Source organism: Archocentrus centrarchus, unplaced genomic scaffold (assembly GCF_007364275.1).
Source record: "Archocentrus centrarchus isolate MPI-CPG fArcCen1 unplaced genomic scaffold, fArcCen1 scaffold_33_ctg1, whole genome shotgun sequence".
NCBI lineage: Eukaryota > Metazoa > Chordata > Actinopteri > Cichliformes > Cichlidae > Archocentrus > Archocentrus centrarchus.
The window spans coordinates 2,896,667-2,923,442 of NW_022060261.1; the positions used below are offsets into that span (position 1 = coordinate 2,896,667).

At 43.1% G+C, this 26,776-nt stretch overlaps 1 protein-coding gene across 1 annotated transcript; it reads left to right on the forward strand.

Annotated features, from left to right (window-relative positions):
• Window positions 1-525: 525 nt before the first annotated feature.
• On the forward strand, window positions 526-25,078 carry LOC115776542 (uncharacterized; the record flags this gene model as incomplete). Its single annotated transcript, XM_030724257.1, has 10 exons — window positions 526-536; window positions 666-1,213; window positions 15,811-15,945; window positions 16,036-16,296; window positions 16,376-16,621; window positions 16,708-16,869; window positions 17,500-17,598; window positions 24,557-24,592; window positions 24,683-24,946; window positions 25,026-25,078. Coding segments are annotated over exons 1-10 (1,815 nt in total), but the record flags the coding sequence as incomplete, so codon positions are not given.
• Window positions 25,079-26,776: the final 1,698 nt, after the last annotated feature.

A 26,776-nucleotide genomic window follows, 5' to 3' on the forward strand; every position in this document is an offset into this window, starting at 1 on the left:
CTCTGGTTCATTTTTTAATATAAGTTAAAAAACTCCTAAAATTTACTTTTAAATTTGTCATTATGGGGTACTGAGTGTAGATTAATGAGAAAAAAGAATTATAGATGTATATGGCCTAGAGTTTAATCCCGGAAACCGGGATTCCCGGGAAATGCGATCAGAAAAAAGTCGCGCGCGTCGATTTGACTTTCAGAAAGAAAAGAAAGCTTCAGAATGTTAAATTTAAGGAAATATTGAGAGAAGGGTTCGTTTAATGCGAAAAGCATTACTCTTCATTTCAGGCACGTTCAGCCTCCGTTTAAGGCTTCAGCCTTCATCTCAAGCGTTTTAATAGAGGTATTACACAGTTGTGCTTTTTTCCTCTTTAATTTGTTGAAATCGTAGGCAATGTGTTTACCCTAAGGTATTTTGTATTATATAATTTTATATTATTATATATTGTTATTGTTATATATATTGTTGTCACTGCTGACGTCTGTGAGATGCGTCACTGCTGAGATCACGCGAGAGCTGTGCGTAAGTAATATGGCGGTATAGTAAACAAACCGGTGCAACTCAGGTAAATCAAACCAATATATTTATACCAAAATAGAATTATTCCTAATACTAACCTCTGCCTATTAATTCTTTCAATATAACAAACTGGACGAGGAAACATTGTACAGCCTGGAGAGCTACGTCGACGAGTGCTTTGTCAACTTCGTGACGGGCAAACCACAAAAAAATCCTGCTACCACGGCCACACCAACTTCTAAACGCACTCGTTCCGAGTGCTCAACAAGCACATCCACATTATCCCCAGAGAAAAGCTTCACTGATGTCCTGGACTCCATCGACAAGAAGCTAACTAGCCTAGATGCCCGACTTGCCTTGGTGGAGGTTCTACACAAGGAATTCCAACAACTGAGGGTGTCGTTGGAGTTTAGCCAAGAGCAGGTGGCGTCGCTTGCTGTCGAGAACCAACCGCTGAGGGATACCGTGAAACAACTCACCGATGGGATGACACAGCTGACCGGGGAAAACAAGAAAATGAGGGAGACCATTCTGGACATCCAGGCTCGGAGCATGCGGGACAACCTCGTCTTCTCCGGGATCCCAGAACAAGCAGAGGAGGATGCCGAAGCCTCGGTTCGCGAATTCCTCCAGCATCAGCTGAAACTCCCGAGTGAAGCGGTAAAAAATAAAACTTTCCATCGTGTTCACCGGCTCGGAGGTAAGAAGCCCGATAACAAACGGCCTCGGCCAATTGTAGCTAAATTTGAACATTACAAGCAAAAAGAGCAGGTCAGGAGTCGGGGCAGAGAGCTGCGTGGAACAAACTATAGTGTTAACGAACAATTTCCAAAAGAGATTCTCGATCGGAGGCGAGTATTATTTACAATAAGGAAGAAATACATCACTGAGGGCGTCAGAGCTACGGTAGCTGTAGATAAGCTTTATGTTAACGGTCAGCTGTACAGGGACCGGGAGGTTACCCCATGGCTTTATTAGGAGCAACTTCATGTTAATTTAAAGCATGTAATTGATTAGATAAGAGATAAACTTAAACTGCGGCCGGTCTACAGGTCTGTATATAACAATTAATGCACAGCTCTTTGTTTTGTTATCATGTTGTTTTTTTTTCTTTTTTTATGCTTGGCTCTTTGGTGTTTGCACTGTTTCATTTCTCTCTCACTTTACACTCCTTTTTCTTCTTCTTTTTTTGCACCCAACATGTTTGCCACACGGACATACAGCACACACACTGCCATACAGGAAACACAGTCATTCAGGACGCGTACACATGCGCACACAAGGTCATGGAGGACACATGCGAGGACGCGCGCACACATCTTTAGTAAACACACAACACTTCACCTGTTAATCTAAACATGAGCACACTCAAGTTTGTCTCATGGAATGTATGCAGAGTTGGTTCAAGGGAAAAGAGAGTGAAAATTATTAATCGGTTAAATGATTTACAGGCTGACGTTGTGTTTCTACAGGAGACACATGTGTCCAGAACATCTGCGCACACACTCTCCTCTCCACAGTTCCCTCACATGTACTCAGCCTGCTACAACTCCAAACAAAGAGGTGTAGCCATATTGATTAACAAAAAGATAAACTGCATCATTAGAAATACTACATCAGACCCAGAAGGTAGATTTATAATACTCAATTTAACTATTCAAAATATAGATTTATGCATTGCTAGTATATATGTGCCAAATGTTGATGACCCCTCCTTCTTTCATACCTTCTTCACTTTACTGTCCGATCACTCTGACACCACACTTATAATAGGAGGAGACTTCAACCTGGTACTTAATGCAGATATTGACAGGCTCAGTACAGCAGTGAGTCAGAGGAACTGGCAGTCTGCAGACATTCTTAAACAGTACATGAAGGATTTTGGTCTTTGTGATGCTTGGCGTTCACATCACCCCACTCTGAGAGATTATAGTTTTTTCTCACCAGTACACAAGTCTCACTCCCGCTTAGATTACTTTTTAGTTAGCAGCTCCATGATGATGGATATCACAGACACTCAGATTCACCCTATCACTATCAGTGATCATGCACCGGTGTCTATGTCTCTGACACAGAAAAGAGTCACACCACCAATCAGGAACTGGAGATTTAATACATCATTACTTAAAGAACAAGATTTCATTAATTATTTCAAAAAGGAGTGGTCAGCATATTTAGAAAATAATGATCAACCTGGAATATCACCATGTGTTCTTTGGGAAGCAGGAAAAGCAGTAATGAGGGGCAAAATAATATCTTACTGCTCGCATAAGAAAAATAAAGAAAAAGCACTTGTGTTAGAATTAGAACAGAAAATTAAATCTTTAGAAACTGCCTATGCTGCTTCACCACAAGAACATATAATTAACAACATGAGGAAACTAAAACTGGAGTTAAATGAAATAATTGATAAAAGGACACAATTCATGTTGCAGAGGTTGCGTTTAGAAAACTTCGAACATGGAAATAAATCTGGAAAATTTTTGGCTAACCAGTTAAAACTAAATAAAGAAAAAACAGCCATTTATTCTATTAAAGACTCAACTGGTAATATTACCCACGACCCACAACAAATAAATAACTCTTTTAGAGACTTCTATGAAGCCTTATACTCATCGCAGATTAATCCATCTGATGCTGAAATTGAAGAATATCTTAATAACATTAATCTACCTAAACTAAATGATGAACAGGCCGCGACTCTTGATTCGCCTCTTTCATCATCTGAATTTTACGAAGCAATACAGCATCTCCCAAATAATAAAGCCCCAGGCCCAGATGGTTTTCCAGCAGAGTTTTATAAAGAATTTTGGTCTGTACTAAGACCCTCTTTACTCAGAATGGTGGCTCAAATTCAGAGCAATCACGTGGTCTCCCCAAACATGAACTCTGCTAACATTGGTTTACTTCTTAAACCAGGCAAAGACTCCACACTCCCGTACAGCTACAGGCCAATCTCTCTGATTAATGTAGACCTTAAAATAATTTGCAAAGTCCTTGCCAGAAGGTTAGAAAAAATCACTCCATCTATTATACATCCAGACCAAACAGGTTTTATCAAGGGTCGGCACTCTGCCAATAATACACGCAGACTGATAAATATAATAGATTACTGTTCTATTAATAAATTAGAAACCACAGTTGTCTCTTTAGATGCAGAGAAGGCATTTGATAGGGTAAATTGGAAATTTCTGTTAGCAGTTCTACACAAATTTGGATTTGGTTCATCCTTCAAAAACTGGATCAGAACATTATACAGCTCTCCAAATGCACGTGTTAGAACAAATGATCTTATTTCCCAAAGCTTCAGTCTGCAGAGAGGCACCAGACAGGGCTGCCCACTTTCTCCTTCACTCTTTGTCATTTTCATTGAACCACTAGCAGCAACAATCCGACAAAATGTAGATATTAAAGGAATTCAAACAGAAAACACAGACCATAAGATAAGCCTTTATGCTGATGATGTATTACTTTTCCTTGAGAACTCACAAACTTCTCTTCTAAAAACAATCACACTTATAGATAAGTTCTCATCTATATCAGACTACTCCATCAATTGAAGTAAATCAAACGTTTTACCTCTAAATTGTAATTTTCAGAACACCACGACCACCTCACTACAATCTGGCAATATTAAATATTTAGGTGTTAATTTTTCCCCCAGGCTGTCAGACCTGGTACGGTTGAATCATATTCCTCTATTAAAAACAGTAGAGGATGATCTCACACGTTGGAACTCTCTACCTATATCTATCATGGGGAGAGTTGCCACAGTAAAAATGATGATTTTGCCTAAAATCAATTATTTGTTTTCACTGATCCCTAATAAACCTTCTGTTGCCTGGTTTAAATCTCTGGACTCAAACATTTCAAAATTTTTGTGGAAAAATAAAACCTCAAGAATAAGTTTAAAAACTTTACAAAAGCTAAAATGCAGTGGTGGTCTAGAACTCCCAAACTTTTATCACTATTTCTTAGCCAATAGATTACAGTATATTTCAAGATGGATCAAATCAAGCCCTTTAGACAGCCCATGGCTGGATTTAGAACAAACACTCTGTGGAAAAGTGAAAATCTCTGACTTACCTTTCATTAGCGTCAGTATTAAACATCATAGCGGTTTTAAAAGTCTTAACATAAACACCTCTCTGACAGCCTGGTGGGAATTCTTAAAGATAACAAAGTCTTCACTTATCCCATGTGAACTGACACCCATTTGGAACAATCCAGATATATGTCAGAAAAAGACAGTACTGAACTTCTCAACATGGCAAGTGAAAGGAATAAAGAATTTAGAACATGTTATTCACGATGGGACCTTTATTTCATTTGAAGAACTTATTTCCAAATATGAAATTAGCAATAGCAAATTTCTCGAATACCAGCAGTTGAGGTCTATCATACAGGCAAGGTTTAATTTAAATAATTTAAAATTAGAAACCCCTGTACTGGTAACAGACTTTCTAAATCTTTATACCCCTAAATTATTATCAAAAATATATAAGTTATTATTAAAAATTAATGATTCAATATCCCTCCCAACTACAAAATGGGAGCGAGATCTTTCCATTAACCCAGAGGAAAACTTCTGGACACAGATATGTTTAAACACTTTCAAAATGACTAAAAGTCCGAATTTACAACTTATACAATACAAAACTCTCCATAGAATACATTATACAGGACACAGGATGTTCCAAATGGGCCTCAGAGACACAAATATATGCACCCACTGTTCAGGCAACCATACTGAAAACTATATGCATGCAGTTTGGTCTTGTACACCTGTTCAGAGGTTCTGGCAGAGGATATGTGAGGAATTATCCACATGTTTTAATTGCGATATCCCAACATCACCAAAACTGTGCATTCTAGGTGATTTAAGTGAATTAAACATGGAAACAAATATATCACACATAGTTCTTACTACCTTATGCATCGCTAAGAAAACTATCCTCATGAATTGGAAATCAAAAAATGATTTATGCGTTACTCACTATAAGAATCTACTTTTAGACCACATTAGTCTGGAAAGAATGTCTGCCACCTCTAAAAATCAACTGGCAAAATTTGAATCTCTCTGGTCCCCACTGATCAGCTCCATCGCATGATGGGGGTGACGAGCTGTGGTCTAGTTTCATGGCGCACCCGGTAGGTGGCTGGGGGTGGGCCGGGGGGGCCTGGGTGTCTGATGGCTCTGGCCTGGAGGCGGTGGCTACCGTTTTGTGGTTTCTGTGTCCGGGCCCTGGTTGTTGGTGGTGGGGACTTGGATGGTGCTCTTATGGTCGTGGGGTGTGGGGCTCGGGGTCCCGTGGTGGCGGTGCTGGCCCCGTCCGGGTGGCCGGCTTCCTCTGTGGGGGCCGGGGTGCGGGGGTCGGGGCCCTGGTGCCCGGGGTTGCCCGTTTCCTGGCTGGGCCCCTCCCTGCGCTGGAGGGGTCTGTGCCCCCTTGGGCGCGCCGCCGTGTGGGGTGGGTTGGCTGTGTCGGGGTGTCTGGCTGGCATTCCGGGATTCTGGGTGCCCTCCCCCATGGGGTGGTGGGGCGCTCAGGTGAGGGAGCAGCAGTTGCCCCACACGGGGCCGGTTGGTTCTGACTCAGGACCACTGTGTGCGTGTGTGTGTATGTGTGAGTATGTATGTGGGGGTGTGTGTCTGTGTGTGTGTGCGTGTGTGTGCGTGCGTGTGTATGTGTGCGTACGTGCGTGTGTGTGTGTGTGCGATATTTGTTGTCCTTTGTATGCATGTGGGGTGTGTGTTGTGTCCTGTTTGCAGTGGGGGCAGTGGGTGCCGGCCTGGAGTACGGTGGCGTCCTGGGGGTGCGGTCACTTCACGCCCTGGACCTGCCTTCCCTGGGCGGCGGGGGGGTGTAGGGAACTGGGGTGCCTAGTGAGCCAGTAGCTAGCTGGCTCTCTTCCTCCGGAGGGTAGTCCTCTGCCTCCCGGTCATATTTATCCTGGCCCCTCCCCTCCTCCCACTCAGTTTAACATCACATTATGCACACATAGGTTCTCGGGGGTGGGGGGCTCGTGCTGCAGTGAGTAGGGCCATCACCTCGGCTCTGCTCGCTGTGCTGCGTGATGTCCCACTCCTCCTTTTTTAATTGCATTATACAGCTCACAACACATCATAGTACATATAGGGCCTTGGGGGGCAGGTGTGTCACACAGTGGTTAGTGGGTGGCACTGCTGAGGTGGCCCCACTTGTCTGTTCACTGCTGCCTGCACCTCAATTTTATTTACATTTTAGACATTGAGGGCCTTGGGGGGACAGTGTGGATGGGCGCTGTTATTCAGTGCTCATATTACATCTGTCCCTCCAATTTTAAAAGCACTGTAGTTTTCACACAGCCATACACATTCTTCTCAGTACATACATTCACATCACCCCCCCAACACGCTGAGTGGGAGGAGGGGGCGGGCGGGCCTTCTCACACCCCAGTTCCATGCACCCCGCCTGGGATGGGGACTGGCTCATTGTTCGGGGCTGGGTTGGCTGCTTCCCTGGGTTGCCGCTGGCTTGGTGCTGGTACCCGCTCTCCCACATTAGGTGTCCATGTATGTTACATGTGCGTATGCATGAGTGTGTGACTGGTGCATGCGAATGTGCGTGCGTGTGTATGTGCGTGTGTGTACATGAGGGAACGACTGGTACGTGTGTGTGTGTGTATGTGCGTGTGAGTGTGAGTGTGTATGCATGAGTGTGTGACTGGTGCATGCGAATGTGCGTGCGTGTGTATGTGCGTGTGTGTACATGAGGGAATGACTGGTACGTGTGTGTGTGTGTGTACGTGCGTGCTTGTGAGAGTGTGTGTGTGTGGACAGCTGGGCCTGGGTTGGTGGCTTGCCAAGCCTTGGCACCTGTGGGACACGGAGGGTGGGAGTTACCCCTCCCTACCGCTCCACGCTGCTCCCCACTGGTCGTCACTGCCTCCCCTGGGGTGTGGGTGCCCGTGGGTCCCGGGATGTGTGGCCGGATGTCTCGGCATGGTTTTTGGCCTGCTCCCTTGGCGGCCGTGACCTGGGGGTGGCTTGGGCCTCTTTGGCGCGTGGGGGGGCTCTGCCGGGTGTCGGGCTGCTCTCGGGCGCTTGGGGCCTCGGGGGCCGCATGCCTGGCTCGTGCTGGGGGTGCCGGCCTGCCGGGGGGGGTGGGCTGCCCGTCGTCTCTGGCTCTCTGGACTCTAGCCCCTGGATTGGGGGGGTTCCGTCTGTAGCCTCCCTCCTTCCTCTTCTGGGGAGTGTACGCGGTTGCCATCGGGATGTGTGGCCCCAAGTCTTCTGAGCTCCTGTGCTGTGGATGGCCTGGGTCCCCTGGGTCCTTCCCTATCTGCCTCTGGATCGCGGGGGGCATGGTTGCAGTTTCTCGCCCTCATTATCGAATACATTGCATGACAAAGGCGCATACACACACATTACTACAAACAATAAACTTGTGTGTGTGTGTGTGTGTGTGTGTGTGTGTGTGTGTATATGTAGGTGCATATTGGTGTGTGTATGGATGTGTGTGTGTGTGTGTGTGTGTGTGAGTATATCAACCCCTTTTATTTTTTTATTTTTTTATTTTTTTTCTATCTCCTTTCTTCCTTTTCTCCCCCCCCCCCTTTTCTCCCCCCCACCTCTTGTTCTTGCCCCTTCTTTGTTGCCTGTCAGACTTGGCATGAATAACTAAATAAAAAGATAAATAAATAAAAATAAAATTGCAAACATTAACAAGAAGAGCCTATAGGAAACATATAGAGCTGTTCTTGTCAAAGCAAATATGTTTGGTACATCAGTGCATTCGGATCATCATTCCGATTGTGAAAGATGCCAGACATGACAGTCTAAAAAAAAAAAAAAAAAAAAAAAAAAAAAAAAAAAAATATTGTTATATTGCATTATATAGCCTATAAAATGTGCCTGCCCTGAACAATAAAGAAATATCTGTTTAACTTCGAGTGTTTCTTTTCCTCGTTTGCAGCCGCTTACTAACAATCATGAATTAGGATACGGGCCTAATGTGTGAAGAAATTATCATGAAATAGATTGCTTTAAAATATTTCGCTTTTTAAATGGAGTTGAGTAAAATGTATATTTTTTAGGCTATAAGGATTGGCCAGTTTTTCAAAAGACGATTCACAGCGAACCTACTTTAACCCTTAAACACGGCGTTATAAATTTGCTGTTGCCAGAATGGCAATGACCAAGTCGTAGTGCATTACTCAAGGCCCTGTGTTATGTCATATTATAGTGTAGTACGGTAGTTAACTTTTCAATGACTATTACAGCGTTCCACTGGTGGAGATATAGTGCAACAGATGTCACCAGGACAGCGTGGCTGAGTCTTTATCAATGCTGTGGAGATGAACTGTTTTGTTTTGCACCAGCAATTGTAAAATATCTTGGTATAATTCCATGTACAATGGAGGAATATTCTAATTATATTTGTTAAGGGAGTGTTGAGGAACGATACAACACGGCATAGCTCGAGCACTCGAATGCCGAGATGTAGGTTTTATTGCATTAATCAAGCCAACGTTGCCCCCTACTGGGCATAACAGGACATAGCTGGAAAGCTACCTCTACAATATCAGAATAGGTTAAGGCCGACACAGGCTACAGAAGGCCTAATTAAAATAAAAAAAAAAAAAAACTTTTTCCCGGGATGGCTCGTCATTTCCCGGGATTTGATTCATGTCATTTTCGGGAAAAATATTAAACCCTAATATGGAAGCATCAGGATGCAGCATAACAAGAAAGTGAAGGAGGGGGGGGGGGGGGGGGGCTGAATACTCTGTGAACCTGAACCCAGACTGTGACAAACAAAACTCACATTTTAAACATCAGTTTAAAATGATGTTTAAACACAGTTTAAACACAGTTTAAACATCAGGAGAAAATGTGCAGCCAGTGTGAGCACCTCTGTGAGGCACACAGAGCGAGAGTCAGCGATGATCTCAGTCCAGGAAGGGTCATAAGGTCATTCTACTGAGACAGAGATAATTCACAAATAATTTAAGATACTGTAGCTGCTGATTTTCAAAGGGGTGGAAATCCCCACAAATTCACCCCAAGGTCAGACTGCAAACTGCACAAACCCAGAGAGCTCCATCTCAGCCTCTGCAGGCCTCAGTTAGCACGTGACAGGTTAAAGCACAGCAGCGACACCGTGTGGCAAAGAAATGAGTTACATCCACACGGCTGGCTGCCCTGTTCCTCTGCAGCAGCTCAGCAGATCTAAGCAGTTCAGGACGATTAACGTGCACAGGACATTTTCATCTGTGTGCCTATAACACAGCAGCCCCAAACACACACCTGTGCACTCATTCATGCACTCTGCTGCTCCTACAGTGAAACAGTGAAAGACTCACTGCCTGTGATCACAGACACTTGATTCAGGATGAGCGAACGATGCAATGGAATATTTGACCTTTCTCTGGGTCTCTCGGGCTCCTGAACCTGCAGCACTTCAGTGTTTGAATAGAATCTTTATTGTCATTGTACACTCAAGTTTCACAGCGAGATTAAAGGTGCAGTCCTTCCCGGTGCCTCAAGAAACACTAAATCATAAGTATAGTGATAACATATAAAACCAGAATACATAATATGTAATAATTAAAGTTAAATTAGACAAGAAAAGTCACACACACACACCACCCCCCCACATTACTTTCCACTGGACAGTACAGTGCATTTCAGTGATAGTTCTGGCGGGAGAGCTGTTCCTCAGTCTGTTTGTTCTGGCCTTCATTGTCCTGAAGCATCTACCTGATGGCACCAACTGAAACCGGGAATGTCCAGGGTGTGAGGGGTCCTGGAGGATGTTCTGTGCCCTCCTCTGGCAGCGGGTTTGAACAGTTCCTGGAGGGAGGGAGGGGGGCAGCCTGTGATCTGTTGAGCAGTGTTGATGACTCGCTGGAGTGTTTTTCTGTCTGCTGCTGTGCAGCTGTTGAACCACACGCACAGACAGTAGGTAAAGATGCTCTCTACAGAGCAACGGTAGAAGGACACCAGCAGATTTTGGATCAGGTGGTTGCTCCTGAGAACCCTCAGGAAATGCAGTCTCTGCTGGGCCTTTTTGACGGCGCTGGTGGTGTTGATACTCCAGGTGAGGTCCTCCAGGTGCACTGCCAGGAACCTGAAGTCTGAGACCAGCGGCTGAGTGATGTGTTGTCCTCCTAAAGTCTACTACCATCTCCTTTGTCTTAGTGGTGTTCAGGATCAAATTGTTCCCATTGCACCACCCTGACAGCTGCTGCACCTCATCCCGGGATGCCGACTCATCCCCCCCAAGATGAGCCTCACCACGGTGGTGTCATCTGCAAACTTTATAATGCAGTTGCTGGTGTGTATGGGGGTGCAGTCATGTGTGTAGAGGGTGAAGAACATTGTTGTTTTTGTCAACCATTTTAGTTTTAGTTTTAGTCTTTTGGATGAAAATGCTTCTCAGTTTTAGTCATTTCTAAATGTGATAGTTTTAGTCCAGTTTTAGTCGACAAAAACTCAAATAATTTTAGTCAGCTTTAGTGGGAAAAAAAGAAGAAAATATTAGTCTTTACAAATTAATTTGAATAATCAGTGGTAACAGTGGAGTCAATTAGTCCAAAAACACAGTAAAAAAACATTCTTACTTTGGAGATTGAGGCTTTATTTCTCACAGTTTGCTAAAGTGCAGTGAACATACATGTGCCCAAAATATCAGCAATGGATGAGGAACACATGCTTAACGTGACCTTGTCTGCAAGGCAGTTAAATTGTACATTATATATAAAAACAGACACCATACAACAGGCTTTAACTAGTGTAAAATATCAGGGTGCTGAGCCTTCAGGTGCTGCCTAAGGTTTGTGCTGTTTTTTACACCAAGTTTTAATCCACAGTTCCCGCCGTCTTCTTGGAAAATCATTCAGTTTTCCTTTTAAATGTGTTATATTGAAAATAAGTCCATAAATCTTTGCTTGGTTTGTGTCCACCATGATCCATCAGTGATTAAATCATGTGTCAGACTCAAGACCTGCGGGGATCATCCGGCCTGCCATATAATTTTATATGATTTTATATAGTTATTATTAATAAATCGCAGGTAACTAGCGCTCCACCACTTATATTACAAATCCCACTATGCACTGCAAAAGCTGCAGCGAAGGCCACGCCCTGTGCCCTAACCTGTTTTCCCTGTTGTCAATGACACATTGATCAGTGATCAGCAGATAAAAACATCAGTCAGCACTTTTTACAGTGACATTTAAGCTGAATGACCCCCAAATGAAAAGTGGAAAACAGGGATTTTCCAAACAGGCCGACCACATTGTGCGGGGAAAAGAGCAGCTCGGTGGGATGGAAATGGAAAAGCTGCAGAGGGAGACCTGCACAGGTGAGCTGACAGTGCGTCACTGCGTCACACAGCAGGAAACGCAGCAGCAAAGTCCTGAAGACAGAACTCGAGCATCATAACACAGACAGAGAACTTTATAAGAGGCAAAGCTTTAAGTCACTGCAGTTTGGGAGGAAATACTTTCAGAATTTGGTGACGTTCCTTATACACAGGAGTGATGAGCTACCTACTTTTGTTTACATGAATTCATTTAACACTCACAGGTGTTTTGGACTGATTCAAAAAAAGCATCGACTCATCAGTTTGTTCCTTTTTTGCATCATGACGAGGAGCAGATACTCCAGATTCTCCTGAATTACAGTAAGTGACCCGAGACCTGCTTGTTGTGTTAACATCTTTTTTTTTAGACTGCTGCCTGTCAGACACTCAAGTCTGAACTTGTGGTTTGATGATGAAAAACATTCCAGATGTCTCTCAGCACATCTGTTTCTAATTAGGGATGACAGAACAGGAGAAACACCCGCCTACATCAGCACTTCTTTCAAAAGGCTTTAAACTCAGGTTGCAGCGTCCTCTGTTCAGCAGCTCAAATGTTTCCTCCTCCAAAGCACCAAACACATTTTTATACACTGAAGTCATTCTGAAGGCACCGGTCCAGCTCAGTGGGTGAACAGGCAACAGTGTATCTCGTGGTATTTTGCTGCGTGTCACCCCCCCCTCACCACTTTCCTGTCTGTCTTCACTATCATGTATGAAGGAAACAAACGCAGAAAAAACTCTTCTTTGAGCATTTTCAATCCTTATTTTCATTTTATTCTTATTTACATGTTTGAAATGAAACAGTCAGTGGTTGTTGGTTTCATCCCTTTCATGATGACTCATGCATTTATGATTCTGGTTCTTTCCAGCGTGGAATCCCACTGTCACTCTAATGCGACGGACGTCTTTTCCCAGTCACTCACTTTCTGCTTTAAAGCTTAAATTTGCTCTCATGTCATCAGATTTTAAGCTCGGGGTCTGTTACTAACTCCAAAGACCAGCAGACTCAGAGTTCAGAGCAAACTAAGAGGTGCACAGAGAGAAATGTCTGCTGTGACGGCGTCGCTCTGCTGCACTTCGCTGTGTGTCTGCATCTCTGTGTTTGTCTCTGCAGGTGAGATTTGGAAGTAAGAAGTGCCACAGAAATCTTTTCATACTCATTCAGTTTGTCTGTGCGTGTGAAGGAGACTGTGTGAACTGAACATCTGTAATCCAGATGTGACCGAGACAAAGACGTGTGGTGTGTGTGTCAGTGTGTTCACTTTTATCAGGACATGCTTCTGTGGAAGCTGCACATGTGACACAGCAGCTGCCTGTTTGCTGTAGATAATATTAATAGATAATATATAATATTAGCATCATCTACCTGAGAGTTGTTGCTCCTCCAGGTGAGTGAGCAGAGTTCAGTGTGTCTGTGATCAGAGGTGAAGCTGCTTCCTGGTTGTTGATGTTTGTTTCTAAAGATGTTGTTGATGAGACTTTGTAGAAAGCAGCTGGTCTGAGTGATGTGATCAGAGTGCAGTAGATAATGTCTGACAGCAGTTTGAAGAGGAAATGGATTCTGTTCTGTTCTTCACTCATCACCTACCTGACAGCTGACACCTCACACCTGTTTCTACCTGCAGGTCCAGGAGGAGGAACCACAGAGGATGGAGGGAAGGAGGAAGGAGGGAAGGAGAGAAGGATGGAGGATCTGCTGGACTGATAGTTGGTCTGTCAGTCTCTGCTGTGCTTCTTGTTGCTGTTGTTAGCTTAGTGATCTACAACAAGCATAAAGATCCAAAGGGTCAGGATTTACATGGTTTGTACTAGTGTCCAGCCTCCAGCTGAACTGCAGCCTGTTTACATGTAAAAGCATGTCTCAGGTGGGGTGCTCGAGGGGGCTCTATCTGGTGACTCCATTGTTCTGCTGGGAGGCTTCAACGCTCATGTGGGCAATGACAGTGAGACCTGCAGGCGCGTGACTGGACCTGAATGGTGTTTTGTTATTGGACTTCTGTGCAAACCACAGTTTGTCCATAATGAACACCATGTTTGAACATAAGGATGTCCATAAGTGCACATGGCACCAGGACACCCTAGGTCGCAGGTCGATGATCGATTTCGTAATCATATCATCAGATCTGCGGCCGTATGTTCTGGACACTCGGGTGAAGGGAGGAGCCGAGCTGTCAACTGATCACCACCTGGTGAACTCACATCATCTTCCTGAGAGTTTATTACCCAGGTGAGTGCTCAGAGCTGAGTGTGTCTGTGATCAGAGGTGAAGCTGCTTCCTGGTTGCTGATGTTTCTTTGTGTGTTGTGTGGATGACCTGCTGGATGTTGGAGGCAGACAGATGTTTAGCAGCTGTTGGCTTTTTGGCTGCTAGTCTAGAGTTCAGAGGTCATTGTTTGGGTAAGGTTAGAGGTAGAGCTGCCAGCTGTACCGTAAAATACGGAATCGTCCTTTTTTTGGCAAATAAATGTTGCGTCCTGTATTGTCTGTCACACACACACATAAACACTAACTGTAACAATTAAGCACAGAATAAAATACAGGAAATACTAAGGCAGCAAAATTGTCGTGAATGGCACTGCTGTCACCGTTTCCTAGCGACAGACGTCACACACCTGCACCTTTTAACAATGTCCGCCACGACGTCACCAGAAATGAAAACGTATACAAAGATACAGACGTGAGTGGACAGACGCACATCCACGGCTGAACAGCGTCAGTGGGGATGAGTTTGAGGCAAACTGTAACAATTGTCGGCGAGTATGTTGAGGGCACACGGCGGGCTGTCTGATATAAGGCAGCATGGGTCAGGGGAGCACCGCTGCAGAAAGGTCAGAGGTCAGAAAAGCCAGCATCAGTGTCGCAGTGCTTCATACCACAGTCATCTCCGGACACTGATATGGTACAGAACATTATGTTATTATTGATTCAGTTTCCTGTTGTGCTTTAGCAGACTATTGTGGTTTGATTGTTTAAGATACTGAGTCTGAATGATCATTCATTGAATATATAGTAGTATTAGTACACATATACTGTATATGGTTATTGAAAGAACAAATCATGCCAATAGATTAACAGTAAACCTCTGATTCTTGAGACTTTGCCAAATCATGTCCCACCAAACTGTCACTGTGTCACGATATGGTGACAGTTTTAATAAATATGTAAAAAACATACTTTTATAAAAGTTACATACTGCAGCTTGAAGTTACATTAAAATCTCATCTTATTTAGTTCAGTAGTGCACACTCTACAAAAACAGATCAGATTAGGTGCACTTTGTTATGTATTTGCATGTAATGTAGCCTTATTTAAAAGCACTTTATATGCAACAATCTTTCACAATAAATTCTTCATTGCTTCATTAACAGCAGTTTGGTTTGATTCCTGTGTTTCAGCTCATATCTGCCTCTCTCACTGAGGGGGACGTCCACACACACACACACACACACACACACACACACACACACACACACACACACACACACACACACACACACACACCTCTGCACCAATAGTAAAGCTGGTGCTCAGAGGAAGAGGGCGGGGCTTTACTTGGTGTCAGTGAGAGAAATGAAAAAAAGCTCAAATGAGTGAGAAGGACGATGAAGGAAACATCTGTGCTGTGTCTGCTCTGTAAGTAGAATCTCTGTGTTTGTTTGAATTATTGACCTTTGACTGTCTGCTCTCCTGATAACTGATGATGGAGGAGAAGACATGAAAAACTAATCAGGCTGAATTCAAGTTCAAACACCATGAGGACCAACTGCAGGTCTGAACTGACTCTTTATCTTTGCTCAGGAGTCCAGGAAACACAGCAGGCAGTGAAAAGCTCAAATCATTCACTGATTACATGAACACAGCTGCACAGAGGACACATGACTTTACTGTGACACTGAACAGGAGAGACTGTTGTCCAAACTTTTTGCTGCATCAACTCTAAAATGAGCAGATCTATCAGAGAGAGACGAGTTTGTGTGTCTGTCAGCTGTTTGTGTGGAGTTGTTCTTTGTGTTCACCTCAAACCAACCTGAGTGTCATTTCTCTTTAGTTCTGATCTCACTGCTGAGCTGCACAACAAACCAAGGTCAGTAACCTTCTTCTGTCACAGCTTCAACCTGATCAATGCTCACTAATATGACCTGTTTGGCTTCATGTTTCATTGTAACCCTCACAGCTCGTCTGACTGTGAGTCCCAGCAGCTCTCAGTTCTTTAAAGGAGACTTTGTGTCTCTGAGCTGTGAGGAGGACGACAGCTCTGCTGGATGGACTCTGAGGAGGAACACAAGCAAACGACAGAGGACTCATTGTGGAGATGGGTGGGGAAGATGGTCTGGTTCTTCCTGCAACAACAATGTATTGCCACTGGACAGTGGAGTTTACTGGTGGGAGTCCAGAGAGGGTGCCATCAGTAACATGGTTAATCTCACAGTCTCTGGTAAGCTGAGTGTGTGGAGTTAGTGTTGATGAAGCTGTGTGTAAATGGATGAAATGCTGTAGTTTGTCTCTGTGTTGAGGTGGATCAGTGATCCTGCAGAGTCCTGTCCTCCCTGTGATGGAGGGAGATGACGTCACTCTGCTCTGTCAAACAAAGACCACTCCCTCCAACCTCCCAGCTGCTTTCTATAAAGATGGCTCCCTCATCAGGAAGCAGCCTACAGGTCACATGACCATCCAGCATGTTTCCAGGTCTGATGAAGGCCTCTACAAGTGTGACATCAGCGGTCATGGAGAGTCTCCATCCAGCTGGATCACTGTCACAGGTGACACACTCACCTGTCTGTGTTTCTGCAGGTTTCAACATTCACAATGTGACCAGAACTTAATGACTGTGTTTGCTTTATTTTAGAGAGACCCACCACCACACCTCCACCTACATCCACACCTCCACCTACATCCACACCTCCTGCTGTTCTCTCTGTGATCTCCTCTGTTGTATCAGTCTGTGTTGTGGTTCTACTGGTGTTACTGGTTCTGCTGCTGAGACGATGTGTTCACAGGAAACCTGAAGGTGAGACTCAGACTTCAGAATTTTATTCTCTTTAGTTTGTTGAATATTAAACAAGACTAATGTCATAAAATGAGAACACACAAAACTGCAGACTGACCAGACTTTGATCAACTTCAGTATTATTGTTTCAGACTATATTTATATGAATGATTATAAGGACATTATCAAGCATGTGAGTGAATTTGCATTAAGTTAGAAATATAAAAATTGTAACCATAATATGTATAATAAATAATTTGTAACCATTTACCCAGAAAGCATAATTACCTTTTTTAACAGTTTACATTTATAATTTGATCTTTTTAAATAGAAATATTTGTTTCCTTCACCTTTCAGAATTGAATCTTCTGATCATCTTCATCAAATGTCACCTCTGTCTTTAAACTTTCACCCTGAGCTTTCTGAACGTTGTTGTTTGCTGGACTTTGTGTTTGTGGTCTGTGGTTAACTGAAGCTAACAGCACACACACACACACACACACACGTGCATGATGGGGTATACTTTAAAAAAAGAAATAACAGACCTTTTAAAGTTAATTTGTTTCTTTATATTTAACCTTTTAATGTTCAGCTTCTCTGTGTCATAGGTGCTGCTGCAGTGATGTCATCTGTGTGTGTTTTAATGTGCAGACAGAGATTCAGCTGCAGTCGACTCAGCAGTGAGAACTGAAGACGTCACTTACGGTCAAATTATCATCAAAGACAAGAAAACCAAAGCAAAGATGAGAGGTACAGCTGCTCTTCTTTGTCTCCATCATGTTTCAGTTCTACACTGAGGCTTTGCTTTAAGCTGCATGCTAACATTAGAATGCTAACAGACTGATATTTAAGAAGTGTAATGTGAATTATGTTCATCATGTTCATAGGTAACGTTTCCTTTGAGCTTTGGTTGTTTTTGTGTTGGTTGTTTTATAAAAAAGTATCACAAATTCTCAAAAAGCCCAATCGTGCCCTTTTTGGTGTAACACTGACCAAGCAGTAACTTGGAGGAAGACTTTTGGCAGCACCAAAACTGAACAATAAGTTCCAAAGCAGTCCAGATTAGGCCCAGATGTGTCTGCTATCTGGCTTTGGTGCCACACATTTATTAGCGCAATGGATTTGTTGTTATTATAAGTTGTAAAAAACAAATGACTGCACAGATTAAATGTCCTGAAATGTAACGATTCATTTACTTCTTGCATGTAAAACCAAAGCACAAACTTCCTGTTTTTTACTACAGTTACATGAAGCACATGAGGCTTCTCAGTGTGTTCTGGTTTGGCTTCGGTTTATCTGCTCCACTTAAAGTGTAATCAATGTGCATTAAGAAAAAAAGAGAAGATAACACCTTCATGGCCGTCTGACTTGTTTTTCACAGAAACAACAACCAGTTATTTCAGGTCAGTTGTTTCACAGCAGAGGTGCTAACAACAGAATGGAAATAAAACTGTGAAAGCCTAAACTGAGTTTCCATAGCTGTAGTGTTATAACAGTACAGCAGTGTCACAGAGTTGTACAGAAAGTGATGCAGTTACAGTCTACTCAGCAGTGAGAACCAAAGAAAAACCATCAGACCAAAGAAGACCAGAGGTACTTCTGCCTTTTGTCTTTAACTCTGAACAGAGTCTCAAGAAATGTCCTTTTAAAGTTAGCCACAAAATATCTACAGCTAACATTTTTAGCCTTGAACAGAGTCAAGACAGCTGTTTCCAGTCTTTGGCTAACCACGTCCTGACTCGAGATCAAAATATTCTATTCTATTCAACTCAACTCAACTCAACTCAACTCAAATCAACTCAGTTTTATATATATAGCACCAAATCACAAACAGTCACCTCAAGGCACTTTGTATTGTCGGTAAAGACCCTACAATAATACAGAGAAAACCCAACAGTCAAAACAACCCCCTATGAGCAGCATTTGGTGACAGTGGGAAAGAAAAACTACCTTTTAACAGGAAGAAACCTCCATCAGCACCAGGCTCAGGGAGGGGGGGTACACGGAAGGTGTATGTCCTTTAAAATTGAACTATTTCTTTAAAGTTTTATGAGCAATAAAATGTACTAAGATCAGATAGACCGGCCTAACATGTAGTGAGGTATGCTGGGAGCATCTGGCAGAGGCCCTGGTCCATGAGATATTCATTTCCCACCTCCAGCAGAACTTCAACAGCATTCCTCGGGAGGCTGGGTGCCTGTCATGTTGATAATCCCCAAACCAGATGGTGGACACTGGAGGTGAAGGGAGCCATGCAGCTGAAGAAGGATTCCCATCAGGCAGGTTAGCCATGGGGCTTGGAAGGCAGTTAAAAGGGAGCAGCAGAAGAAACAGATGTAGCTGCAGCTGAAGCAAAACCCAGGTGTGGAAGGAGTTTGGTGAGGCATGAAGCAGAACTCTTGGACAGCCCCATGACAAGTCTGACAAAGTGCCAGGTGACTCAGGAAGGGGAAGTGGTGCTCTACTTATAGTACAGGTGGAGTGCTGTTGACTTCAACTGAGGATATAGTTGGGCAGTGGAAGGAATACTTCGGGGATCTCCTCAATCCCACTGACGCTCCTTCCGTAGTGGAAGCAGAGTCTGATGACAAGGAGAATGACTTGTTCATCACTGGGAAGTGATTGATGGCCAGACCCTGATTTGCCCTCAGTTCCTTAAGGCCTTGGATGTTTTAGGGCATGTCATGTGGAGCTCCGGGGTGGTTCTTCTGGATTGGCAGACTAGGGTGGTGGTTCACACATTTGAGAAGGGGGGTTCTGACAGTGTGTTCCAATTACAGGAGCATCACACTCCTCAGCCTTCCCTGGAAGGACTACACCAGGGTACTGGAGAGGAGAGGGTTTGTTAGTAGAACCTTCTATGCAGGAGGAACAATTCAGGTTTCATCCTGATTGTGGAATGCTGGATCAGCTCTTTTTTGAGTGTGCATGTGAGTTTGCCCAACCAGTCCATGTTTGTGATGGACTTAGAGAAAGCATTTAACCTTGTTCATCAGGGGATCTTGTGGGAGGTGCTTCTGGAGTATGTGGTATCTGGCCTGTTGTTACCAGCCATTTGGTCCCTTTAAAATCACAACAAGAGCTTGGTCCACAATCAGACTTATTTCCAGTGGGTATTGAACAGAGTCAGGGCTGCCCTGTGTCACCAGTTCTGTGTATAGTTATTACAGAAAGAATATCTAGGCCTAGCCAACTGCCCTCAGGATTGTGTCTGCTTTTTGTGGATGATGTGGTTCTACTGGCTTCATCAGATTCCTGCCTCATTAGAGTGGTTCCCAGCTGAGTGTGAAGCCAGACTGGCAAAGAGTCAGAGCTCTGTTGGGTCAAGTATTTAACCGTAAGTAGTAATGACTTCATCAATTTTTGCAAAAAACCCCCCAAAACATTCATAACCATCTTACAGATGTATGATTATGTACAGCTACTTTCAATAATAATGATATTTATTACGATTTGGTGAAATATAAATAAAACTGAACTGGATTGAATTGAGCTCAGACCCTTTATTAGGATGCCTGCTGGGTGGGGTGTTATGAGCATATCCTACCAGTAGGAGGCCCCAGTATGTAAAACAGCATTGTTTAGATCAAATAGTACATATCTCACACATGTGCACTCTGGTTGCGACTGCCACAGTTTTCTGTGCATGTACAAATTGATAAACAGCACTTGCAGATTCACGAGTGCTTCTTGTGCTTTTCTTGTGTTTTTGCCATTTTGTAATTCAGCGTTGTGTGCAGCAGTGATCCAACCTGGTCCACACAAAACCTCTCACATTGGCCATTTTGTAAATCATGAACAATTTGCTGCGCTTCCTACTGTGTCCGTCCATGCATGCACGTCTTGCATAAACAAGCTTTGCAAAAAGAAAACAAGGCTAACTTGTGGCCTGGCATAGGAACTACATCGTTTTCACCGTTTCATGCGTCTCCATGTAAACACAGATCGTTTCTGAAATGCCACCATGTAAACAGAAGGCTGAAACAAACAACATCAATTTCAGTGGAAATGATATCATGTAAACGGAGTCTCAGCCACACTTTTATAATGTCTAAATGTCAAGTGAGTTCCAACTGTTGGCAGTGCTGTAAGTGAACATTAAGTTCTAAGGGAGTCCAGATTAGATCCATTTGTTTTGGTGAACACATTTATTAGCAGGATGAAATTGTTAATGTAAAGTGAATAAAAAGACAGACTGAACACAGAACAAATTTAATTAATTTTCTCTTCTCTAAAGTCCTGCATGCAACACCACAGAAGCAACTTCCTGTTGTTCACTGCAGTTAACCTGAAGAAGCTGGGGCTGCTCACCACAGTGTGTTCTGGTGTGGCTAATAATAGTGTTCATGCTGTGAGAACATGTTTTGTGCTTTGTGTTAAAGTGCATCAGTGTGCGTCAAAAGAAAGTTGCAGCTTTGTGGTCATCTGCTTTCATTTCACACCAACACAAGCCTGTTCTCTCTGGCTGTTTGTTTTTTCACAGCAGAGGTGTGTGTGTGTGTGTGTGTGTGGGGGGGGGGGGGGGGGGGGGGGGGGGGCAAATAACCATCAGACCAAAGAAGTCCAGAGGTACAGCTGCTCTTTAAGACTGAACACAGCAAACCTAACTGCAAAGATCAACTGTTTCTTTAAAGTGAGCGAGTGACAGACTGTAAGATTGACTATAAATTTGGTTTATGAAACGTCCTGCGACCAGAAGTGAAATTATTTAGGTTTCCATTAAATCTAAATGTTGCCTAATTCTGTTTTTTCTTGAGTTTTTTTTATTGTCTTTCAACAACATAAAGTGATGTGAGAACATTGTTTTTGCACTAATGGTCACTGTGATATCAGACAAACATGTCAAATAAACCTGAAATACTACCCAGTACACAAAGATCTCATTAGGTGAATATTTGGGTGCAGTCCTAGTTATAAGAACACCATCCAGAAATGCACTGTGTGGCTTCTACATGTCAGCCCGTCTAACAGCTCTTCTGTTAGGTTTTAGAGAAGAGGGAGAATTTGGAAGCAGCATGACTTTGACTTTGACACAGCTAAAGTCTTAGCAGCATTTAAAGAAAGCTATTTGTGAACCTGATTCCCAGTACAACGAAGCTTTACCAGTCTGAACTGAACTGGGACTGTGTGATGCAGAGAGGTGCAGGTTGGAGGTCTTGATTGAACTCCAAAGCTTGTAATCATGTTTCCTGTTGTTTGAACTGTGTGTGTTTGTGTTCAGACTTTAAACCAGAGCCAGACGTCTTCTACTCTTCACTGAAGTAGTCCACCAGTCCAACCACTGACGTCCAGCTGCTGCTCTCTGACTGCTCCCCCAGCACCTCACACCACAGACCATCCATGTGTTACAAAGATTTATATATATATATATATATATATATATATATATATATATATATATATATATATATATATATATATATGTATATATATATATATCAGTGACGTGCGGTGAGGGTCGTGACTGGTGAGGCACTGACGTCATCACATCAGATTTACAAACATATAGCTTATTCACCATTTGATTGGCAACAGTTGTTTTGTTTAACATTAAATAGTCTGAAGCAAACCTTTTAGCTCCGGTGTTGGTCTTCCTTTAATTATTATCTTCTGCTTCGATTGAAAGTCCAGTTTAGAAATTCTTTCAGTTGAGTTATGTAATCTTCCATGTTGAACATAAGGCCAAGCAACAGGAAAAACTAACTGGCCTTGCTAACTGTTTATGGTAGCTTGCCGCCGAGGAGTCGTAGAGTCCCTGGGATCACCAGCGCCCCCTACCATGAGGCACGAGAACTGCGTGCCTCACCTAGTGTCTCTTCGCAGCAGTTTCATGATCGCTCAACACAAGAATGCATTACACACACATACAGTTGTTAATGAAAAAAACAAAAAAAACTGTGCATTATATACACCAGCTAAAATATAGAAATTTAGTTCATATAGTAAAAGTGTTAGAACATTTTAATAGCCACATGCAAAGGGAAAGTAATCCGGTCTCACTGCATAGCATGCCAGCACAGTTAGTAGTCATTGGCAATGACTATACTGAGCCGCACCACGGATTGCGCAATCCGTGGTGCGGCTCGCCGGGCTGGTGCCTCACCGTTCGTCTCTTAGTATTTGACCGGCAAATGCGAAAATTCAGCGATTTTGAAAAAACTAATCTAAAAATGGTGTAGTTAAATGGAAAAGAACTTTAAAATACAAATCACTGAATGAATATAACCATTTAATTTATTTTTTAATTTTATATTTCCACGATGACAGGTGAGGCCGTGCCTCACCTGCCTCCCCTGACTGCACGTCACTGATATATATATATATATATTATATTCATGCCTCTTTCTGGATGAATTAAACTTGAACACCTCAACAATCACATCATGTTTTTAACTGGAATTTTAAGAGTGTATTTTTTTCTGCAAGAGCAGCAAAGGTCATTTAAATGTGTTAGTATGTTTTATGACAACAGTAACTTTAATCCTATTTAAACTAATCCATTCATGCTCGTTGACTCAGTTGTTGTTTCCACAGCTGTGATCTGGTTTCTTTGCATGATTGATAAACTTTGGTCTGACTTGTTTCGTCATGTGGTTCTTTTAGTTTCACTGAGGTGTCGGATGGAAATTTGACTTGTTTGTTTGTGGCGAACTGAAACACGTCTGTGTTCAGGGCAGGAAACCAACACCATACCACAACTGCAGACTAAAAACAGCTAAAACACTCATGAGATACTATTATCAGTAGATTAACACTCTTCAAGCTTACTTTTTAATTAATTTGCACAAAGCATATTTTAATTGTTATTCCTCCAAGGAAACATTCATAGTCACAATCAAAAATTAACATGAGAACCATGGATGGATGGATTCAACTTTATTGACATTGTTCAGTACAGTACAGTATTAGAGGTGATAAACCACTTAGAGAAACATGAAATGGCTATGACTCAAATTTCATGTCTTTTTGGTCTTTCTGGTTATACTGGGTTTTACATCCAAGAGGTTCAACCGCTTGATGTTCACCACTTTACTATAAAACCAAACTGGGTTAGAGTTAGGTTGGATTTTAGGCACATCCAATAAAGAATTTCAGAAACTTAAAAGATGGCCGTCCATCCATACATCCATCCATCCGTCTGTCCATCCGTCCATCCATCCATCCATCCATCCATCCATCCATTTTCTTCTGCAGCCAAAGCAGAGATACCCAGATCTCCCTCTCCTCAGCCTTCACAACTTTAAGGATGTCACATTTCAAATTAATTCTGTTGAAATATTTGTATTTGGATGAAAACATAAATGAACACCTAATATTAAAGGTAAACAGTTCGGTGTAAATATATTAGCAGTACCTGAAGCTGAATTTTGTCTTTTCTTGGTAAATTCAGGGTTAACTCTGGATTTTTTGTATCACAAAAATGATTCACATCTTACCGGGGTAGACTGCTGTGGTGACTCAGGAGTTACAATTCCTGATCAGTGATGTTGAGATTGGAGGGTAGTTGATATTCTGTATATAGTCACAGTGTGGTGCACATAATCATCAGGGTAGTTGCGTTTTAGATTGTAGGCAGTGTAAACTGAAAAATGCAAGATCCTCACCATATAGAAGGATATAAAAGACGAGTTTGTGTGTCTGTCAGCTGTTTGTGTGGAGTTGTTCTTTGTGTTCACCTCAAACCAACCTGAGTGTCATTTCTCTTTAGTTCTGATCTCACTGCTGAGCTGCACAACAAACCAAGGTCAGTAACCTTCTTCTGTCACAGCTTCAACCTGATAAATGCTCACTAATATGACCTGTTTGGCTTCATGTTTCATTGTAACCCTCACAGCTCGTCTGACTGTGAGTCCCAGCAGCTCTCAGTTCTTTGAAGGAGACTTTGTGTCTCTGAGCTGTGAGGAGGACGACAGCTCTGCTGGATGGACTCTGAGGAGGAACAGAAGCAAACCACAGGTGCTTCTGTGTCGAGATCAGATGGCAAAGCCAAAAAATTCTTCCTGCGTCAACATTCAATTCTTCACATGGGACAGTGGAGTTTACTGGTGTGAGTCCAGAGAGGGTGCCATCAGTAACATGGTTAACCTCACAGTCTCTGGTAAGCTGAGTGTGTGGAGTTAGTGTTGATGAAGCTGTGTGTAAATGGATGAAATGCTGTAGTTTGTCTCTGTGTTGAGGTGGATCAGTGATCCTGCAGAGTCCTGTCCTCCCTGTGATGGAGGGAGATGACGTCACTCTGCTCTGTCAAACAAAGACCACTCCCTCCAACCTCCCAGCTGCTTTCTATAAAGATGGCTCCCTCATCAGGAAGCAGCCTACAGGTCACATGACCATCCAGCATGTTTCCAGGTCTGATGAAGGCCTCTACAAGTGTGACATCAGCGGTCATGGAGAGTCTCCATCCAGCTGGATCACTGTCACAGGTGACACACTCACCTGTCTGTGTTTCTGCAGGTTTCAACATTCACAATGTGACCAGAACTTAATGACTGTGTTTGCTTTATTTTAGAGAGACACACCACCACACCTCCACCTACATCCACACCTCCACCTACATCCACCTCTCCTCCTGTTCTCTCTGTGATCTCCTCTGTGGATCAGTCTGTGTTGTGGTTCTGCTGGTGTTACTGGTTCTGCTGGTGAGACGATGTGTTCACAGGAAACCTGAAGGTGAGACTCAGACTTTGTTCTGCCCTCGTTAAAGAGTCCCCTTTCTTCACTAGGCAGACAGACAACTCCTTCCACATACTGTAGTCTCTGTATGATGGATTTATTAAGCACCACCGTTTAGGTTAACAGCATGAGAATGGGGTAAAACTGAAATGAAAGAAGCAAATAATGACAATAATGAACACATTTAACCCCCTTTAACATACATGCTCCATATGTATTACCAGTTTCTTAAAGCCTATTTCACATACATGGCTACTAGCTTGGCTAGCTGAAAGCTATCAACATAACACATTACATACGAAACACCAGATGAAACAAAAACACAACTTAACCTGGTTAACTGTACAAAATATCCATGTCAAACAAACATAGGCATCTTAATACAACCATACTCACAGACTATGCTCCCTATAGTGATTCCCAGATGAGGATGATAGCAGATACTTTGGCTACCTGAATCCACAATGTGCTCTCTATCAAAGTGCAAGGGAAAAACAAATATGGCTGCCAACGGGTTACAGAGGATAAGCAGAATGGCGATAATCCCCAAACAGAAAAGCACCACCTAGTGGCCACAGAAAGAAACATCCCTCCAATCCCTCAGGACAGCACACTCCCGCCTGGTATCTGAAGGATGCCACCACTAATGATACACAGCCTGAAGAAAGTAAACTTTAATCGGTCTCTGGGGAGAAGAGTAGGACAGTCTCTGAGACAGGCCGTAGGAAGGTCTTGCATGAACCCTCTCTCATTGTCTTAACCTCAACCTTCCAACTCTCCCATCTGCTCCTGGAAACGTTTTGATGATCATGCCCATAGGCCATTCGTTTCTTCTAACTTGACTTTCTTTCAGTATGACGACGTCGCCCTCGCGAAGATTACGTTCTTCCCTTTGCCATTTCTTGCGTCTCTGCAGGGTAGGAAGATACTCTGTCCTCCAGCGATGCCAAAAGATATTGGCGAGACTCTGTACCTGCCTCCACTGCTTGCGGTAGAGATCTTTTTCTTCAAATTCCCCTATGGGTGGAGGAAGTGCACTGACCTTCTGTGTCAGAAGTGTCGCTGGTGTTAGGATAAGTGGGAGTCTGGGTCCGTGGATACAGGAACCAACGGGCGAGCATTCAATATTGCCGAAACTTCTGCCATGAATGTGGTCAAACTTCATGGGTAAGCTTTGATGGACCGATCTTCATCAGCATGGAATCAAGTATGCGCCTTGTCAGACCTATCAGACGCTCCCAGCTGCCTCCCATAT